Genomic DNA, 18,590 nt, shown 5'->3' with positions numbered 1-18,590 from the left:
CGTATGACAATTCACAGATGGCCTTCTTTACTTTAGTTGCAAATTATATACTCTTAAGTGAAAATGAAAAGAAAAAGATTGCTTGCCACAGAAAGAGCTCCATGAAAATGTCTAGCTAAGCAGCAGTGGATAGAAAACTCCTTTTAAGTGTCCGTTTCCGTTAGAGAAATGCTCTTTGTAAATTCCCATTTTTTTATCAGACAACTTCGGGTTTGAACTCTTTATAGAAGTCTCAGAAAGGCAGCAACTAAAATGAGAGAAAACTCCCAATTTTGCAACAAGCAGCAACTGAGAAAGAAAGCTCTTTTTGAATAAAAAGTCTAACAAAAGGCAGCCTCCCTCCCTTTCTTCTTGCCAAAAAATCAACACACATACACACACACACAAAACACATGGCTTTCATCTCCATTGGTAGAGTGTGCTGTGACACTTTACAGTTTCTCAAAACACACAAAAATGTTAGTAAATCATTATCACCAGCTCAAGGTCATTTTCTCATGGGACTCAAAACTACACCTTCTACTTAAGCAGTTTGTTTACTAAATCAAAATTAGATATAATTTCACTTTTAACTGGAGTCTGACTGTAGCCTTAGTAGCCAGTCATAACATATAGACTCAAATGTAGTTGATGTAAAATATTTCAAATCAATTATTACCATTTGTGACTTTTCTCTAGCTTTGTTCTGGCATCCCCCAGCTTTAAGAACAGGGGCAGTTGCCTGTATGCCTCCCCATTGGTGGCACCTATGCTGGACTGTCTTTTCAAGCAGCTCTTTGAGAATGGAGCGTGGAGTGTTCACTTTGATGGAATTAACTTTGGAACATAATGTCTGTAATACTCATTGATTGTATCTTTGAGAAGAGTTTGTGATTTGTTCTCTTAAGAAAAAAAAAACCTGAAGCCTCAATAAGGGTGTGTAGAATTTTGATTTCCACTGTAGATTATTAATTATACGTATTACAAAATAAAACAGGCAAGAATGTAGCCACAGGGTGTAGCGCTCAAACAGTAATTAAAACATTCTAAATTTGAAAAGCAAAGTATTTTAAGAACATACTTCCTGCAGATTCTCTGCATATCAATTTCATCACAGGCATAATTAGATGCTTTTAGCTGTAATTGTGATATTGCCCTGGCAGAACTGGCTGATGAATGTCATTTGGATGTGTTCATGTAATGGAGTTGATGGATGATAAACCTGTGCTCCTTCTTTCTCATTCCCCTCCACTACTTTTGATGTTGCCATCTATACAGGAACCCATATTCAAATAGTATTTATACACCTTGTTCCAGGCAGTGATACAGTTCTGTATATGACTCTCCTGCTTTCTCTTTTACTCTATAGCCAGTGTATATGTACAGTTTTTTAGGTTTATGAAAGATTTTATGCTTGACCTCCAGCTGTGTCTCGTTTTGTAGATTGTTTCTTAAGAGCCTTGTCTAACATACACTGTGTTTTATGCCTGATACACATTAAAATACTTTTGCATATGAGGCTAAGTCTATTTATCAATATTTACATATAGCAAAAATGACATTCATACCTGTGTGAATATTTCAAGTATAAATTATGATGGCATACACGTTATTGATTATATTTGCTGTACTCTACAGTGGAAGACCACAGTATCTTAAGGAAACCCTCAATACACACACAAACACACATAATAATTAGGGTGGTACATACAACCTCTACATAGACAGTGACCGGTCTAGAATTCCAACCCAGTCTTCTGGAACTGTGAAACAGAGGTGCTAACCCCTGCACCATTCTCATTTTTGAAAAATGCACAATTTAGTTTAAAATGTGTGCCTGCCATACACAAAATAGTTACATAAACTAATCATATCCATGACTTTGTTCACAACCAAAGTCAGGTATAGTTAATTAAGTGCCATCTAGTCAATATAGCCTGCTGCTTGCCATGGATTTTATTCAAACTTAACCCAACTAGCTAATCTTGGATAGAGAGGCATCCATAGCTGCAGTTATTGTATCAGTTCATCGCATTGCAGATCTTCCTCTCTTGCTTTGACCTTAGACTTTGTCAAGCCTGATGTCTTCCTCTTTCTTCTCTCAAGATATGTTTGAAGTATGAAAGCTGAAACCTTGTTCATTGACCTCCCCCATAGCTTGAGTTTGATCTCCTCTTATACTAATGCATTTCTTTTTCAGGTAACCCACAGTTTTACACAAAATTATTTGCCAACGCAATAATTCAAAGGTGTCGGTTTTCTTCACTGTAAAGTATTTGCATCAATGCAGTCTTATTGAGAATATCATGGACTGATGGAGTTGGATCTTTGTGCGCTACAGTAAAATGCACTTGTATGCAATTTTGTGATTCCTAGTCTTCTGCGTATAACATTTTAATTATGCAATGCTTATATTTCTTCGGCTAGATATCGAGGATCCTTATGACTGCCAGAAATGCCGCATGAGTTTCCCAACCTTGGAAGAGCACAAAATACACATTCAGGAGGTCCATCCTCGGGAGTATCATCCATGTGAACTGTGTGGCAAGATCTTCAGTGCTGCTTTTTTGTTAGAAAGGCACATGGTCATTCATGTTGGAGGGAAACCATACAACTGTGAGATCTGCAACAAAGCTTACCAGGTACCAAATGCTGATTGCTTTTCAGCTACAATTATGTATAAAGTAAAAAGAATCAGTATAAATCTGTATGTGTCTTTTATGTCTTATTTGTTGTTTTCACATTTTGAAACAGTGAAATTTTTGATTTTTTTTTTTTTTTAACAGCAACTGTCAGGACTCTGGTACCACAACCGCACCCATCACCCTGCCATATTTGCAGCTCAAAACCATCGCTCTTTGAAGTTCCCGTCTGTTCAGTGTAACTCCTGTGACAAATCATTTCCCAGCATAACTGTTCTCAATAAGCACATGAAGACAAGTCACACAGGTTAGTCCATAATCCTTACCTTTCTATTTTAAGTAGTAATACTACTGGTAGTGGTTGTTAGTATTATGTTTATCAAGTACAGTGAAATTCTTTAGAAAAAGTATCACAACTTTTAAGTATAGAAAGTATCTAAAGTTTAACTATTTTTGCCTTTTATGAAATGGAGAAGAAACCTTTTTTTTCTTTTTTGCCTTTTATTCTGCATGTGTGATAACTTTTTTTTCTCAAAATTTACAGTTTATTCTTTTTTTAAAACTAGGGGGCTTCGCCCCCTGCTCGCTTCACTTGCCAACCCCCGTGTTTGGTTTACCGGATATACAATACAATTTATTTTTTGTATAGCCCAAAATCACACAAGAAGTGCCGCAATGGGCTTTAACAGGCCCTGCCTCTTGACAGCCCCCCAGCCTTGACCCTCTAAGAAGACCAGAAAAAACTCCCAAAAAAAACCCTTGTAGAGAAAAAATGGAAGAAACCTTGGGAGAGGCAGTTCAAAGAGAGAACCCTTTCCAGGTAGGTTGGGCGTGCAGTGGGTGTCAAAAAGAAGGGGGTCAATACAATACAGTACAATACTTAGAACAGAATAAATCCTCAATACAGTATAAAAATAAAAATTCTAGAAGTACGGAGTAGAATTTCACATTAGATGATATCACATAATATGATTTGGATTTGTTTTAAGTCCTGGAGACCTCATTCATCAAGCTGCCTCCCCCATTTTGCCATTCCACATCTGAAATAGCGTTAATCCGATGAAAGGACCCCTCATTCCCACGTCTCCATTCATCAGGGATGACTTTACCTTAAGCAGGCAATCTACAATTTAAAGAGATTGTTATTTTCTTGTGAATTGTTACATATGCATTATTTTCACTTTTACTTTAAAAACTTTTGTAAAAACAATCCTTGTTTCTTTATTTCCTGCCCCGCGCGTGGTTACATCTCTTTCTTCCCAGATGTATAATGCTGCTCGTGTTGTGAAGGGTGTTGCGGCTGAACGTATGCTAAGGATATGTCTTTGGATCATTTGCTGTCTTTTTGCTGCTTGCTAGCTGCCTCTTCTTGCCTGTCGCATGTCGTTGTTTTAAGAGCTCGGAGCACATGATGCTTGCCTGCCAAAAGCAATCCAACAACTGCTAGCTTAGAGGTCTGTTGACTTGTTTGAAATGATGGCTAACTGCCTGGTCTCGCATGACGTTGTAAAAGCAATATCTGTCTTTTATTTCTGGGCCCAGGCGTGGTTGAATTCTTTCTTGCAGGATGAAGAACGCTGCTCGCGTTCGGGGTGGGGGGGTTGTTGTTGTTTAGCTGCTGTCGCGCTGCCCTTCGATCTTTTTAAAGCCTGTACAGCCACTGTCCTTTTTGCTACGGCCCTGGGACAATCTCTTGGCACCAAGTCTCATGTTTACGGTCCCCGCGAGATGCACAGTGGCAAGTCTCCTTGGTCTCGCAGGTCTTTAAAATGTCTTTTGAGATGATCACGTATCGTAGCCTTGCATTTGCTTTCCATTCCAGGATTTTCTTTTATATATAGAGAGATTTCATTAAACACTTTTAAGACAAACTTTATTTGTTACACGTTTAATAATTAATAATAATAATAATTCATTACATTTATATAGCGCTTTTCTCAGTACTCAAAGCGCTATCCACACAGGGAGGAACCGGGAAGTGAACCCACAATCTTCCACAGTCTCCTTACTGCAAAGCAGCAGCACTACCACTGTGCCACCTGTTTGACTCATGCTGGATGCTACCTTGCCAAGTCAGTACTTGCTCGATTTTGGAAACCTGAAAAAGATGCACCTACAATATGTGTATATGTATAGGAAGATGATTTTAATATTTCACATTCTTTAATTTGTTTAAAGGACAATTATAACTGCATTCTTTAACTCTGTGTTTTCATTGACTTGAAAGCAGAATTGCTAGCTGAGACAGCAGACAGAAGGCTAAACTAGCAAAAATTAAGCTCACTAGTGTTAAAAGGGCAGTCTAGCAAGATGAACTTGCTGTGGTAAACTGCTAGTTTTCTGTACTTCCCATATGCATAAAAGTAAAGGTCTCATACCAGTGGTTATCTTCATGCATGTACACCTTGTGAACATGTGCTGATATAATCTCTCAAAACAGGATTGTGTTTTACCTTGGCCCCTCACAGCTTAAAGTGAAAGTTTCTATCTTTTTAATGTCTATTGAATTAAAAAGAAGAACCAGGAATGAGGAGAAGCAGAAAGAACACAACCATGCAGAAATTTGACCTTAAGAAACACAAATGCCAAAAATATGAGTGTGTCACTGTCTTGCTACCAGGGGTATAGAGAAAGAGGAGATGTTCTTTAATAGGTGAAGTGTAGCACAGTAGCAGTCAATCCTGGGCGAAGCTGATCCACAGTTCCAGCTGCAAGTGCATTACGTCTGCAGGCAGGGTCACCTTTCAGACCAGGGACCTTATTTATAAAACTTGTTGTGGATTTGAGCATGAAAATTAATCACATGCCAAAAAAAACAGGAAACCATATTTTCCAAAAAGAAAACAGGTTTATAAAACCTGGAGTGCACACATTGCTATGCAATTTAGCCTTTGTAAATCACAATCACCTTGTAAATGTGCGCATGTGAACCTCCTTGAACAACACCCTGAAACATCCATATAATGGAGCATGCTAATCACCCTCGTACATATGCAATCACTATGCTGCAGAACTTCATTTGCTGGTAGAGCAGCCTCACATTTGACGCATCGAGACAGCATCACCTGTATTCACGCACATCTGGCTATGTTCCCCAATCACGTGTGGTATTAAAGTACCTCTCCTTTGCATTTAGGGGGAATCAGGGAAAAGAGTAGGTGCCAACGTCTGAGCCGGTTGCTGTTATTACCTGGCACATATAATAACATGGTTGCTGTTACAATGAATAGTACAGGCTATATGAAAAACAGGGTTCACAGGGTACCTTACCAAAAAGCCAGCCACCATGTTAACTACCGTCACATCTGTCAAAGCTACTTTGCCTCAAAATAAATGAGACATTTGTCACTCTCGTCATGGCATCACAGATGACTTGTCCATTAATAGAATGCTGCGGTGGGCTGCCACCCTGCCCAGGATTGGTTCCTGCCTTGTGCCCTGTGTTGGCTGGGATTGGCTCCAGCAGACCGCCATGACCCTGTGTTCGGATTCAGCGGGTTGGAAAATGGATGGATGGATTAATAGAATGTCACTGCTCACAGTTAACAAAAGCAGGTTAATTCTCACTTGGTGCTCTTATTGCAATATGAGTGCGGTATTGGTTGAGGTAGCTGTTTTGACACTGAAAATGCTTGTTAAGTGTCGATTTTAAAGCTGTTATGATAAAAATCTTCACCTTTGGTCATTAGGTTAAGTTAATGACCTAAAAAATGAGATTGTGGGTGCATGCAGCTGAAATGAGCTTTCTCCGCAGGGTGGCTGGGCTCTTCCTTAGAGACAGGGTGAGAAACACAGACAAGAGGCTTGGAGTAGAGCCACTGGGCTCGCCAGGATTATATCTCCTAGATGGCCTGGGAATGCCTTGGGATCCCACAGTATGAATAGGCAGGTGTGGATGGGAAAAGGATGTATGGGCCTCACTGCTGAGACTTTTCAGCCCATGACCCAGCTTTGGATAAGCAGTGGAAAATGAATGAATGAATGATAATAAAAGGAAAATTAGAAATATGGTAGTTAAGTCCAATTATGTTGAATGAGAAAGGAAACCAGTTTTTGTTTGCTACAATGAATTCTTAACAGTTTTTTAATATAAAACAGCAGCAAATCTGAGATATTGGTTCAAGAGTGAAACAGAACTGGATTGGTGCAAAATCTATTTTTTGGGTGCTGGAGACATGTTTAAAATCTATTGATAGTACACCAGTTAACCAAAAAGCAGAGCAGTGTTGTAGAAAAATTTGTTTTATAAATGACGATACAAACTGACAATTAAAAATGATAAAAATGCTGGTTATGGAAGTGATGTGCAAAACACATGTAAAATAGTATTTTGTGTAGGTAGTGCCCCAAAAATGCCTCTAGCCCCGGGTTTCCCACCATCATTAATCCGATCCTGAGTGCAAAGTAAAATGAAATGCATGCTTGAGCAAATGTGTGACAGTGGGACATGTCACTGCATAGATGATGGCAAATATAATATCATAATAGGTAGTGATTGGCAACACTGCACAAGCCTGTTTTAGACTCCTGTATTTCTCCGAAAATGGTGTAGATGGGGAAAAATGTGGGGGCAAGTGTCTATTGGCTAAACACAACCATCATTTAGAGCAAAAGACTTTGCGTAAGATAAAAGCTTTAATTCAGCCAGGGAATGAAATTGTTATTACAAGGTGGGTGACAAATGAAAAATTGTAGAAGCTGCTGTCTCTGAACACCTGATGATTTTGTCAGTGCTTGTATTGAAACTGTGTGTGTGTTGATGAAATCATCCGCTGCAGAGCATGACGTGTATTGTAGTGTTACCATCAGGATTGCCACAAGGTTGGAAAAGTGATGGATATATGGGGGCCAGGGAGGGGTTATACAGATGAAATACATATGTTGCTGGATCAGCCACATGAATTTTATTGGTCAAGAAATGGCATAGTTAACAGATTTCTTTTGTAAAGCAAAATAGTATGTTTTCTCACAGTCAGTCAATCATTTTCACTGGAATTGGCCGAACATCAGTATAGGCTAAAAATAGGCCGACTATTGGTCCAGGTGGCTCCCACTGATTGCATGGTGTAATGGTTGAGCATTAGAGCTGTGTGTAATAATGAGGATTTCCTTACAACAAATGTTGGCTAGCTTACAAAAGTTGAATGTCCTTCCCTTGTGTTAAAATTTCTCAATATTTAGTTTTTAGATGTTGTGTTGTCAATTCCATCCATCCATTTTCCAACCCGCTGAATCCGAACACAGGGTCACGGGGGTCTGCTGGAGCCAATCCCAGCCAACACAGGGCACAAGGCAGGAACCAATCCCGGGCAGGGTGCCAACCCACCGCAGGTGTTGTCAATTATTTTAGGAAAATTATTGTCTTACTTAATGGCTTTTGTGATAAGGTGTGGGAGGTTTAATATTAAACTCTAAAATGCGTGTGCTTGTAGCAGGGAGCTTGGCAGATGGCAGTGAGCAACACCATCATCTTGCTGTACTTAGAACCTGGTTTGATTCAGTCTAGTTTGCTTTGTTTGTTTTCCCAGTGTTGATGTGACTCCAGTCTCTTCTCTCAGCCAAGGGACATGCTGTTAAAGTGCTTAATAATGGTAAATAGTCCTGGTGTGATTAGATTTTGCTGTATGCTTGAGTAAGGCCTGTGATAGAAATGAGCCATATCCAGGTTAGGTTTTTGCTCATTTACCCATTTGTATTATTATAGGCTCTGCCTCCACACAACTCTGCAATGTATTTGTTAACTGCCTAATCTATTTCAGGGTTGAGAGAACCAGATCTTATCCTAACTGTATGAGGAACAATGCAGGAATGAATGCTGGATGGGGCTCCAGTTTCCCACAATCCTTTCCTAAAAATTAATAGAAAATGGATAAATAAAATTACAGTGTGAAACTTTATAATTTACAGTCTATTCTGAAAAGTAACTTTATTTAAAACAATTTGTGTTTGCAGCATTTTTTTTTTATTTTCAAAATTACCCTCCTCATTTATCAAACTAATTTCAGATATTGGTAACAGAAATTAGCACTGATAGTCATTATTCCATTGTCTTAACTTACACTAAACTAGCTTGTGGTGCAGAAAGCTATCCTGTAAGCAGGTACAATAGTAGTGGATGAGGCTTTAAATGAGATGTTAGGTTTGAAAAGATTTTGTAATTATATTTTTTAGGCTGTCATTACCTGTGATATAATCCATTAATTGATACTGGAATATCAGACAACTGTCAAGACGCATTATCAAAGACAGCTTAACATTCTCAAACCTATTTAGTCTAGCTTTAGGTTCATGGGGGTTGGAGCCTATCCCCGCAGCAATGGGTGCAAGTCAGGAACCAACTTTAGAAGGGTTGTCAGTCCATTGCTGTCACACATTATTAAAACTATATTTGGCAATTCAAAGCAAAACAGTATGTTTTTGGAAAATGAAGAATTCTAAATGGGGAAAAAAAGTCAAAACTACAGAAGTCACACAAAAGAGTACACACAATACTTTTCTTATTAAACAAAAAAGTTCTCCTTTTCAAAATAAATGATCCATGAAATATAGGTGTTCATTTCTACTTCAGTGTTGTCATTACTGAGTCTTTAATATGATTACATGCCGTGCCCATACTTGACAACTTCCAACTGTGTAGCTGTCTTCTTCATTCCCAGCTGTACCTTCTTCCATTGCAGCAATTTTCAGTTAAACTTTGTTTTATATTACATTTTTAATAATGAATATCTTAAAAGTTTTATGAGTGCATTTCAGTATCTTTTATAAAACTTAAAGAATGGCAGATTACAATAAGTGAGACAAATAATCAAAAGGAGGATTTAAGCATGAATTAGTGAGTAGTTGGCTATAGAGTATAGACTTAAGTCGTGAACCTTTAATTGTTTTGCTAGCTTTCCACACTATTGGCAGCTCCACACAGCGCTCATAATGGTGCGTCCTAGAGCAGTGTTTCTGAACCTTTTTGATGATGTGACTCGCTTTATCCCAGGTAAGTGTCTTTGGGCCCTCTTAATGAATTTAACACAATTGTCAGAGCTGGGGGTGTTCCCCACTGAAGACCTGAGTTTGATTGTCAGAGCGGTGGGAGGGGATGTTATAGTTGAGAAGGATCATCAGAGAGGTTTAACGAGCAAGTTCTTTGGAGTGGCGACTCACTTCGCGACCATCTGACTTTATAAAGAATAGAAACTTGCGACTCAGTTGTGGCAGCCCATATTTGAGAACCACTGTCATAGAGGATGGCACATACTGCTGTGTGTGATAACAGTGTATGCCATAAGATCTCTCATTACTATTGTCCCACTGTCACTACTGCTACTAGCACTGTTTGACCATAAGCAAGTCATTTCATCTGCCTCTGCTCCAAATGCAAAAACAAAAGAAATCTTACCAGTTGTATCTGAAATGTTGTAAGTCACCTTGGATAAAGGTGTCAAGCAGATAATAAGTAATAATAATATTATTAGGTCACTGCAGTTGCTTAGTCTTGAACATGCTATAAACAGCTGTTCATGAGGAAAAATGACCTGCATTAGACAAATTCCTGCTTTTTTCTGCTTTTCTTAGTGACTTGGTGTTTGTTGTTGATTATTGCAGTTTTAGAGGAAAGTATATTCTTTTCAGTTGACACAGGTAATCATTAGTGATAATGTGAAATTTGTGTGTATAATGTAATGAATCACTGTATTTGGGTGAAGGAAATGAACAAAGCTTAAAGATTTATTGGAGTTTGAGTCAATAGCCCATTCATTATAAATCAAAACAATGGAAAAAACTGTAATAAGGTGAGAACTATTTACATCAAATTGTTACCTTCCCTTAGGGAGAAGAAGGTTACCACTTAGAAGCTCCGATGTTTCAGGCTTAGAGCACGCCATAAATGTCTGTGCACCTCACTCTGCTGTTTCCAACCTTTAGGCACAATATCATTAATCCCTTAAGTCTGTTTCAATGTTCTGGTCTTGGAGCGTGCCTGCTTACCAGAGAAAGTTCTGCCTGAGAATCCTACTGCACAACGATCCTCCTCTAACGGTGCATTCAACAAAGCTTCACATCTTTCTTCCCAGTGACTGCCTGCTCTGTGCTACTTACCCCTTTTCTGTGCGGTCTTCCCTGAAGGTTTCCACCCCAGGAAGTTTCTGGATGCCAATATTTGCATATTTCATGTCTACCAGATCATCTCTATCAACATTGCCTCTCCTCCAGTGCAGATTTAACTATTATTATTATTATTTGATGTTTACAATTTTCATTTGTTTACGGCAGTCACTCAAGTACAGCATTTTTCCCTTGAGCTTCGCTGAACTTTCTCTTTCCATTTTACATCATGATTGTATGTCATTGTGTTTGCATTAAGCCCATTCTCTGCACAGAGCCTATATGTATCTAATAATTTTCTTTTTTCTATAATGTCACCAAACTTTAATCAAATCTGTCCAGGCATTTTGGAAATTTTGAGAAATGTAGTTTTTCTTCTGTTTTTTTTAAACCCAAAATATGAAAATATCGCAATTTCCTTTCTTAGAGGATACCTACTACAACAATTGTATAATGCTGCCAAATTGCAGAGATCCTGGAGTCTGTTCCATCAGTATAAAGACCAAGGCAGAAAACAACACATCTCAAGGCATACTCATATGCATGCCTATAGTCGGCATTTATTTTATAATTATTATTTTTTACATATCTATGGTGATAGGCCTTTCTATTCAGAATCTAGACAATATTTAGGTAGTCTTTACATTATAATTTATTTCAGAAGATCTGTTATGAATACAGAGTGTCATTAAGAAATGTGTTTTTATCGCCGTCTTATTTTTTGATGGTTGTGTGGCGATGACATGAACAGTTCTTATGGTATGTTGTCTCCAGGTGAGTGTGTCAATGTATGACATCATGATTATTTAAGAGTGAGCACTTTGTTCCCAATAAACTCATTTGGAGGGAAAAAAATGTGATCAATTAAATCTTAAAGAGAAGCTCCTGTGTCTGATAGTAATTACATGCTTGCATAGCTTTAGAAGTTAAAACATTTCTGATTGAAAATATCCATGTACTAACTGTGCCTTTATGTGTGACTCTGAACTTGGGCCACATGCTTTTCTTTCTCTGCCATTCACCAAATATCTTATTGTGCGATCGTTGTATTGATAAGATTGTACAGTTCACAACACATAACCTTTCCAATTCTGTTGTCACTTATTTATAAGTTTGCAGTTTTTACTTTGGTAATTGTTGAAGACCTTATTTTAGACTGTTCTTGTCATATTTCTATGTATTTGACCTATGGGGGTTGAAAATTACAAACTTGTTCTTGTCATATTCTTACTTGAATAATTATTACAAGTATGTGTTTAATATGCTATGTAAAATATTCTTGTGTGTTTTGTGAATTGCTTTGTAATGATGTGCTCAGTGAATGTTACAATTCTGCATAAGATAATGTTAGACTGATCATCTATGAAAATAGCAACAGTTTTTGGTAAAAAAAAAAAAATTATTTACACAATTTACTGCAATATAGAATGAAAAAATAAATTGCAATAAATGTAATACAACATCTTTTTGAGGTGGAATTGGAAGATAATAGAAAGAAGTAACACAAAACCAAGAGCTGAATAATAAAGCATAATAAAGCTGCATATCAATGTAACAGGAGGTTCTACAGCTTGAATTTAAAACGGGAGGCTGATGAATAGGCATACTGTGTGGAGTTAAAATACTTTAAGTGCAACAAAGCTAAATGCATGCAGTGAGTGGAGCATGGCCAGCTTTATAGTTATGAAAAGACTGCATTCAGAAGACCTCTGCATCCTCACAAATTCAAATAACCTGTTATAAAGAGGTATACTATATTGTCTTATTTCCTGGATTTGGACACACATAACCAGGACTATTCCTCAAGTGCAAGTAAGAGTTTCTCCTAGAACCAATTGAATTGTTCAGATTGCCACTGAAAAAGGGAAATATTTAGATATATTGTACATTTATATCACTATAGACAGGAAATGCGAAAACAGCAAAGAAAAGAAAAGACAGCAAAAATATTTAGCTTTTTCATGATGCCCCAAGTGTGTTTCCTGCTACTATAATAAACAATTGATGAGTCATTTTTAAAAGGAAAATTAGAGATGCTGAAATACAATATCAAAATATTTCTTATTACATTTTCTGAGCTAACTTTGTTACATGCGGTGGTGTTCCTGGTCTTCTGTCCTCTGGTTATATGTGTGTATCCATGCAGGCTAAATTTGCTCTGTTATTAATCTGGACTTGTCAGCTTTAACACATTGTCATAAAGCTGTAAGCAGTGCAGTGCTTTGAAGCAATTTCAGACCTGTCAATTCCTTGACCCCATCCCAAGTGAAGCACTCCAGTAAAGCAATTTATAAAAGTACAAAATGGACAAGAAGCGGGGAATGTGAGGGTGTTATAAATTGAGCATAACAAAGTCAAGAAAGTAAAGGCGCATGAACCTGTGCTTTTGTTGTACAAAGTTAATTCTATTGTCATCTTACTGGTTTAGTTACATTTCTTCTGTAGTTAATGACTTTAAATGTTCAATGTTAACATTTTTCTATCTGTGATCAGTAGTGTGACAGAACTCTTGACCAATGAATAAGGGGAGAGGTGGACATTCAATTCAAAAGTATGTTCCTAAAAGCGTGTGAAATGTGCACTTTGTGAGCATATGAGTTGATAGCTTAACATGTGCATTATGCAACATGAGTAATGAGAGATTTCTCATGGATGTTTGGATATTGTTTTCTGTTGTCAAGCGCTGGTCACCATAAATGAAAACATGAGATTCAATGTTTTTCTTAGCCATCAGTACAAGCTACATAGAGCAAGTGACATATTACAAAAGTGTCATATTCCTTTAATACAATTCAGGGTTTCAAGGCATTGAAGACAATCCTGGCAGAACTGGGCACAAGGCAGGAACCAACCTTGAATGCATTGCCAGTGTGCAGCAGGGTCTACCCAGACACACACCTACTCTTACACACTCCAATTTAGAGTTAGCAATGCATTTATATGCATATCTTTGAGATATGGGAGGAGAACCTACAAAGATACAAGGTACATAAGGCATTGCAGGACTGTGCCCCCTGCATTGGCTAAATAAATAAATGTTAAACCTAAGACTTCAATTTGCAGATAAGTATACATTTAATTTACAACTTACTGAGATTTCTGTAGGTATTGTTCTTATTTGCAGAGGCTGTCTCTCTAACAAATTGGTTACATTATCTTTACAAGATACACATCTAAATGTAATGTCACATTTTATAAATGTTGTGCATGCTGCCTTTTGTAGTTGCTGAAATGCAAATATCTCACCATCGCAAAACTATTAAAGCTGAAAGCACAGGCAAGCAATGTGGTGTAGTTGGTTATCCTGTGTGATTGAGGGATGCTAGTCATCATCTTTGGAAATTGTTGGAAACCTGGCAAAATTTCACTTTGAATCATTGCCGTCCTACAACCTAGGTAGCAGAAGCCTGAGGTAGAAACACTAAATGTCATGCTACTGAATATACAAGAAGAGAATCCAGTATGGCATTTTTGTAGAATTTGGGTTTAACTTTCCATGAAAATGCAGTTTAGGTTTATATGTTGTGGCTTACAAACATTTTAGTCTTTGTAATAGTCATCTCCCTTCTCCGATGGACACTTGACTCATATTTCATTGCTATATTCAGTAGGAATTGTGCACAGGAACACTTTTGCTTCACTCTCTAGTGATATAAATTAAGGCAGATATATGGTTGTCTCGTTTGCATCTATAGGAAGAAGTTGAACTGGATAAGTAGATTATTTATTGAACTAATGTTTTCCCTGTATGCTTTTCTGTTAGCTTTTTCATAGTTTTACTTAATTATACATCGCTATCTCTGGGGAGACTGTAATTTGAAAAGTGAGCAGAAGCAAAACTTGACATGTTAGGTTTGTCAGAATTATCAGCAATAGAGGAGAGAGTATTCTTATCAAGTCTGTGTTAAGCAGTATAAAGGCTGAGGCATAATGGACTGAAATATGATATTCTGCTTGACAGATAATACAAATGAGCAGCATTTCAATCAGTCAGCCAGTCAATTATTAGTTTCTATAGCACTATTAATAGCATGCATAATCACTTGGGGTCGGATTTGTAAAACTTGTGCATACACAAAAAGAGTCTTGAAATGTGTGTACGCAGCTATCCATGCAAAAGTCAAGATTTATAAAAGAAAACCTGGTGGGAGAATTTTCATATATGTATGGCAAAGTGACCCATCTGTATGCAGTATTTTGGGGTAACTGGGAAATGGATGGCAGCCAAACCAACTAAATTATGCCTCACACATACAGTATAATAATTCATATCACTGAGTTGTTATTAGAAATGTGCATTGACATAAAAAAACTTGTTAAACTTAAAAGTGACTATTTGAGTTCCCTATTGCATATTTACACATTTTTACCAGTTTATATCAGCTACCTGTTGTCACTTCTAAGGATTATAAACAATGTGCAGTAAAAACACAAATGTGATGTACTACCTGTATACAGAAAGCTCTTAATCTCATGCTGTTTAGCCTATTTATAGTTTAAAGTAGGGGTCCTCAATCACGGTCCTGGAGGGCCACAGCAGCTACAGATTTTCCTTCCATCTAGTTTCCTAATTTGAAGACAGTCCTTGCTGATAATGAAACTTGGTATTTAATTATTTGTCTTGTTAGTGCTTTTGTTTATCCAAGAGGAATTTTAATTGTACTGTAGAGCTTCTTCTCTGAAAACATTATCCATGCGTATTGTGAACCAGAACATATTTAAACTTAACGGTCCATCAACATTCCCCAGGATTAAAAGGAAGCACATTAGCTGGAGAGCTGTTGGTTAACTGGTTATCTGCATTTCATTATTATTTAATGTCTGGTTAAGAAAACAGGCAAAAATTAAAGCTTAAATGCAGCTGCAAAAAAAGTAAAACAGGCAATTAAAGATTCTGAATTGTAACAGGGAAGATAACTAAAATTAAGCCCAAAAAACATATTGCTTTAGTAATAAATAAATGGGTTCTAATTAAGAAATTGGCTGAAATAAAAACCTGCAGCCAGTGTGGACCTCTGGGACTGTAATTGAGGACCTCTGGTCTACAATGTAACTAAAACGTGTCTTTAATAATGTGTTTCATTATCAGCAAGGGTTGATTTCTAGTTAGGAAACTGGCTGGAATTAAAACCTGTAGCCATTGTGACTCTCCAGGACCGTGATTGAGGACCCCTGGTCTAATGCTTGGCGCAACATGTCTTGTTTGACACTGCCTGAAGATTATGTAAATGGTCATAAATGAAGAGAACAAGTTTTTAGGGACTGTTTGGATTTTTTGCATATGATGATGACTGTCTTATGATCCAACTTAGATATAAACTTAGTAATTTGTAACTTTGTGGCATGGTGGCTTGGGTCAACCCATGATCCATTTATTTTGAGGCAAAGTAGCATTGATTAGGCGACATGCTGAAGGTGCTGTATATGATGGCTGGCTTGTTGGTAAAGTAACTGGCTTAGTTCATAGTTTATCTTATAGCATATACTATTCATTATAACAGCAGTCATGTCATTACATGAGCCAGGTGATGGTGGCTGCCTGCTCAGACTCTGTCACCTCACTCCTTTCTCTGACTCCAGAGGACACAGGACAGGCGCTTCAATTCCACGTGAAGGGCACCATAGGACTCTTCAAACACAATTGGTGATGGTTGGATGCATCTAATGGAAGGCTGCTCAAACAGCCAATAAAAGTCTACTGCATCATCATTGCATATTTATGTGACTGATTAGCATAGTCCATATATGGTTGTTTCATAGTGGCCATTGGTCAGGGTTCAAGACATATTCATGTACGCACATTTACAAGACAATTGTTATTTTTAAAGGTAAATTGCCTAGAAATGTGTGTATGCCAGGTTTTATAAATCAGATTATTTTTGGGTTTATTCAATTTCATGTTTTCTGTTGTATGCTTATTTTCACGCTCAAATCCATGCAATGCTTTATAAATGAGACCCCTGGTAGCCTACAGTGATGTCAAAGAACAATATAATATCAAATTTAATTCAGCCAATCAATCTTTATTTTATATAACCCTATCCATAGAATTCATGATCAGAGGGCACTTTACAAGGATAAATTTTCAAACGAACTGGTAGTACAAGTGATATCAAATACATGTTACACTTACAGGCTTAAACTGTACATAAGTTAAAAAGAAAATCATTTATATGTTTATGGCCCCTTTAGACCTTAATGAAGTAAAATGTTAACTGGAAAAAAGGTTACAGAGTCTTTTACAATAAAAACAAATCCAATAGTAACTGCTTGCCAGTTGATAATATTAAGGAGCCCTTTTGACTTGAGCCCTATTGTTACAGGCCCAGATTAAGGGTTTCAATTCAAATTAAGTAAAATCTTTAAAACTGGGATACCAAACTTTCACCTGCGGTGGGTTGGCACCCTGCCCGGGATTGGTTCCTCCCTTGTGCCCTGTGTTGGCTGGGATTGGCTCCAGCAGACCCCCGTGACCCTGTGTTCGGATTCAGCGGGTTGGGAAATGGATGGATGGATGGATACCAAACTTTCACAACCATTTCACTATTCATCCATTTTTAATTTTTTTTTTTCTTAACACCATTTCCTGAGGGAGCATATAGGGACCCAAAGCCTGTCTGAGCAGCAACACAAGGTCAGACATACAGTCCAAAAAATCCATTGCACTCCCATTGCATTATATAGTAAAGAGAAAACCTGCCTCTTGTGAAACAAATGTAACCTACTGGGCATGTTTGCCACATGTGAGTTTTTAATAGAGCAGACATCTTGCAGCCTGAGGGTGCATGTTTTTTTGTTTTTTGGGGGAGACTGAACTCCTTTTGCTAAATCTGAAGGTTTAATTTTTCATCCGGATATCATTCTTAGTTATGTTGCAAATATTAACTGATAAAGTAAGTAGTATTTGTAGTCACTGTTCTCTGTAGGTTCAAAAAAGTAGCTCTCACACAATGTCACACATAAGCAGCTCAGTATCTTGAATAAAGGAAAAAAAAATCAGGTAGCATAGTTTCTGATGACAGTGGGAAGACAAAGGTGTTGAGCGAGTCTTTTCCAGGTTTATGCTGAGGTTTTTTTCTCTTTTTTGCAGGTTTAAAACCAATTAAATGCCTTTACTGTGGAGACACATTCTTATACCCTGTTGCCCTGCAGCAGCATGTCAGCACGCAGCACTGCAGCCAAGATGGGACAGCCTTTGCTTGTTGTCACTGTGATATGCTGTACCCTACCCAGCAAGCACTGGAGGAACACTACCAAAGTCAACACGTGGGGGCAGCACAGCCTGAAACTTCAGCACATACTCCAGAAATGGTAAGTCTGCTTTCATGATCAGGCATATGTTTAATTAGAGTACATTTTTATGGTAATAGTTGTGAAAACTCAGAATGATGTCCATATATGTCGGCTTTCAACCAGAATAGGGGCTTATTGACATGAGATGAGGGTTCCAAAGAGATGTTATTTAACAGAAAGATAGGGTACAGAGTAATACACAACCAAAAACAGCAAAAACCATACCCCTCTTGAGCCTACCTATACAGAGAGTTGCTTTCCTTCCTCTGCCTCATTCCAGACGTCTGGCCTGTCCTTTCTCCTCTCTGGCAGGTGAGCTCTTGTCTGCTCATCTCTCACCCAGACTGAGGAATCAGAGATCCTTTTAAATTTTCACCCTTTGAAGTCAAAAAGATCCTGGAATTGTGATAAAGCAGGAGAGAGAGAGATCTGATTTCGCACACAATGCATATCTGTAGACCAGTTACAACAGGTCTGGATTGGTTTTCACTAGCATATCTGAAGCTGATTTTCCCAGTTTGCACATGAACTTCATGTTTGCGCATTGTTTGAACTGCGACATTGCGCCGAGTGACTATT

At 37.8% G+C, this 18,590-nt stretch overlaps 1 protein-coding gene across 2 annotated transcripts in view; it reads left to right on the top strand.

Annotated features, from left to right (window-relative positions):
* Positions 1 to 18,590, top strand: part of zbtb40 (zinc finger and BTB domain containing 40) — an 89,497-nt gene that overhangs the window by 66,958 nt on the left and 3,949 nt on the right. Inside the window, exons 15-17 of one of the 2 annotated variants that reach the window (XM_028807717.2) lie at positions 2,407 to 2,621; positions 2,766 to 2,928; positions 17,809 to 18,029. In XM_028807717.2, coding sequence (XP_028663550.1) covers positions 2,407 to 2,621; positions 2,766 to 2,928; positions 17,809 to 18,029 — 599 coding nt within the window. Of the gene's footprint in view, positions 1 to 2,406; positions 2,622 to 2,765; positions 2,929 to 17,808; positions 18,030 to 18,590 lie in introns of those variants that run through there. The other variant, XR_007935489.1, reaches the window with a different exon arrangement.

This window comes from Erpetoichthys calabaricus, chromosome 8 (assembly GCF_900747795.2).
Source record: "Erpetoichthys calabaricus chromosome 8, fErpCal1.3, whole genome shotgun sequence".
NCBI lineage: Eukaryota > Metazoa > Chordata > Cladistia > Polypteriformes > Polypteridae > Erpetoichthys > Erpetoichthys calabaricus.
The sequence above is the reverse complement of the archived record's forward strand: the minus strand, read 5'-3'. Positions and strand labels throughout refer to the sequence as shown.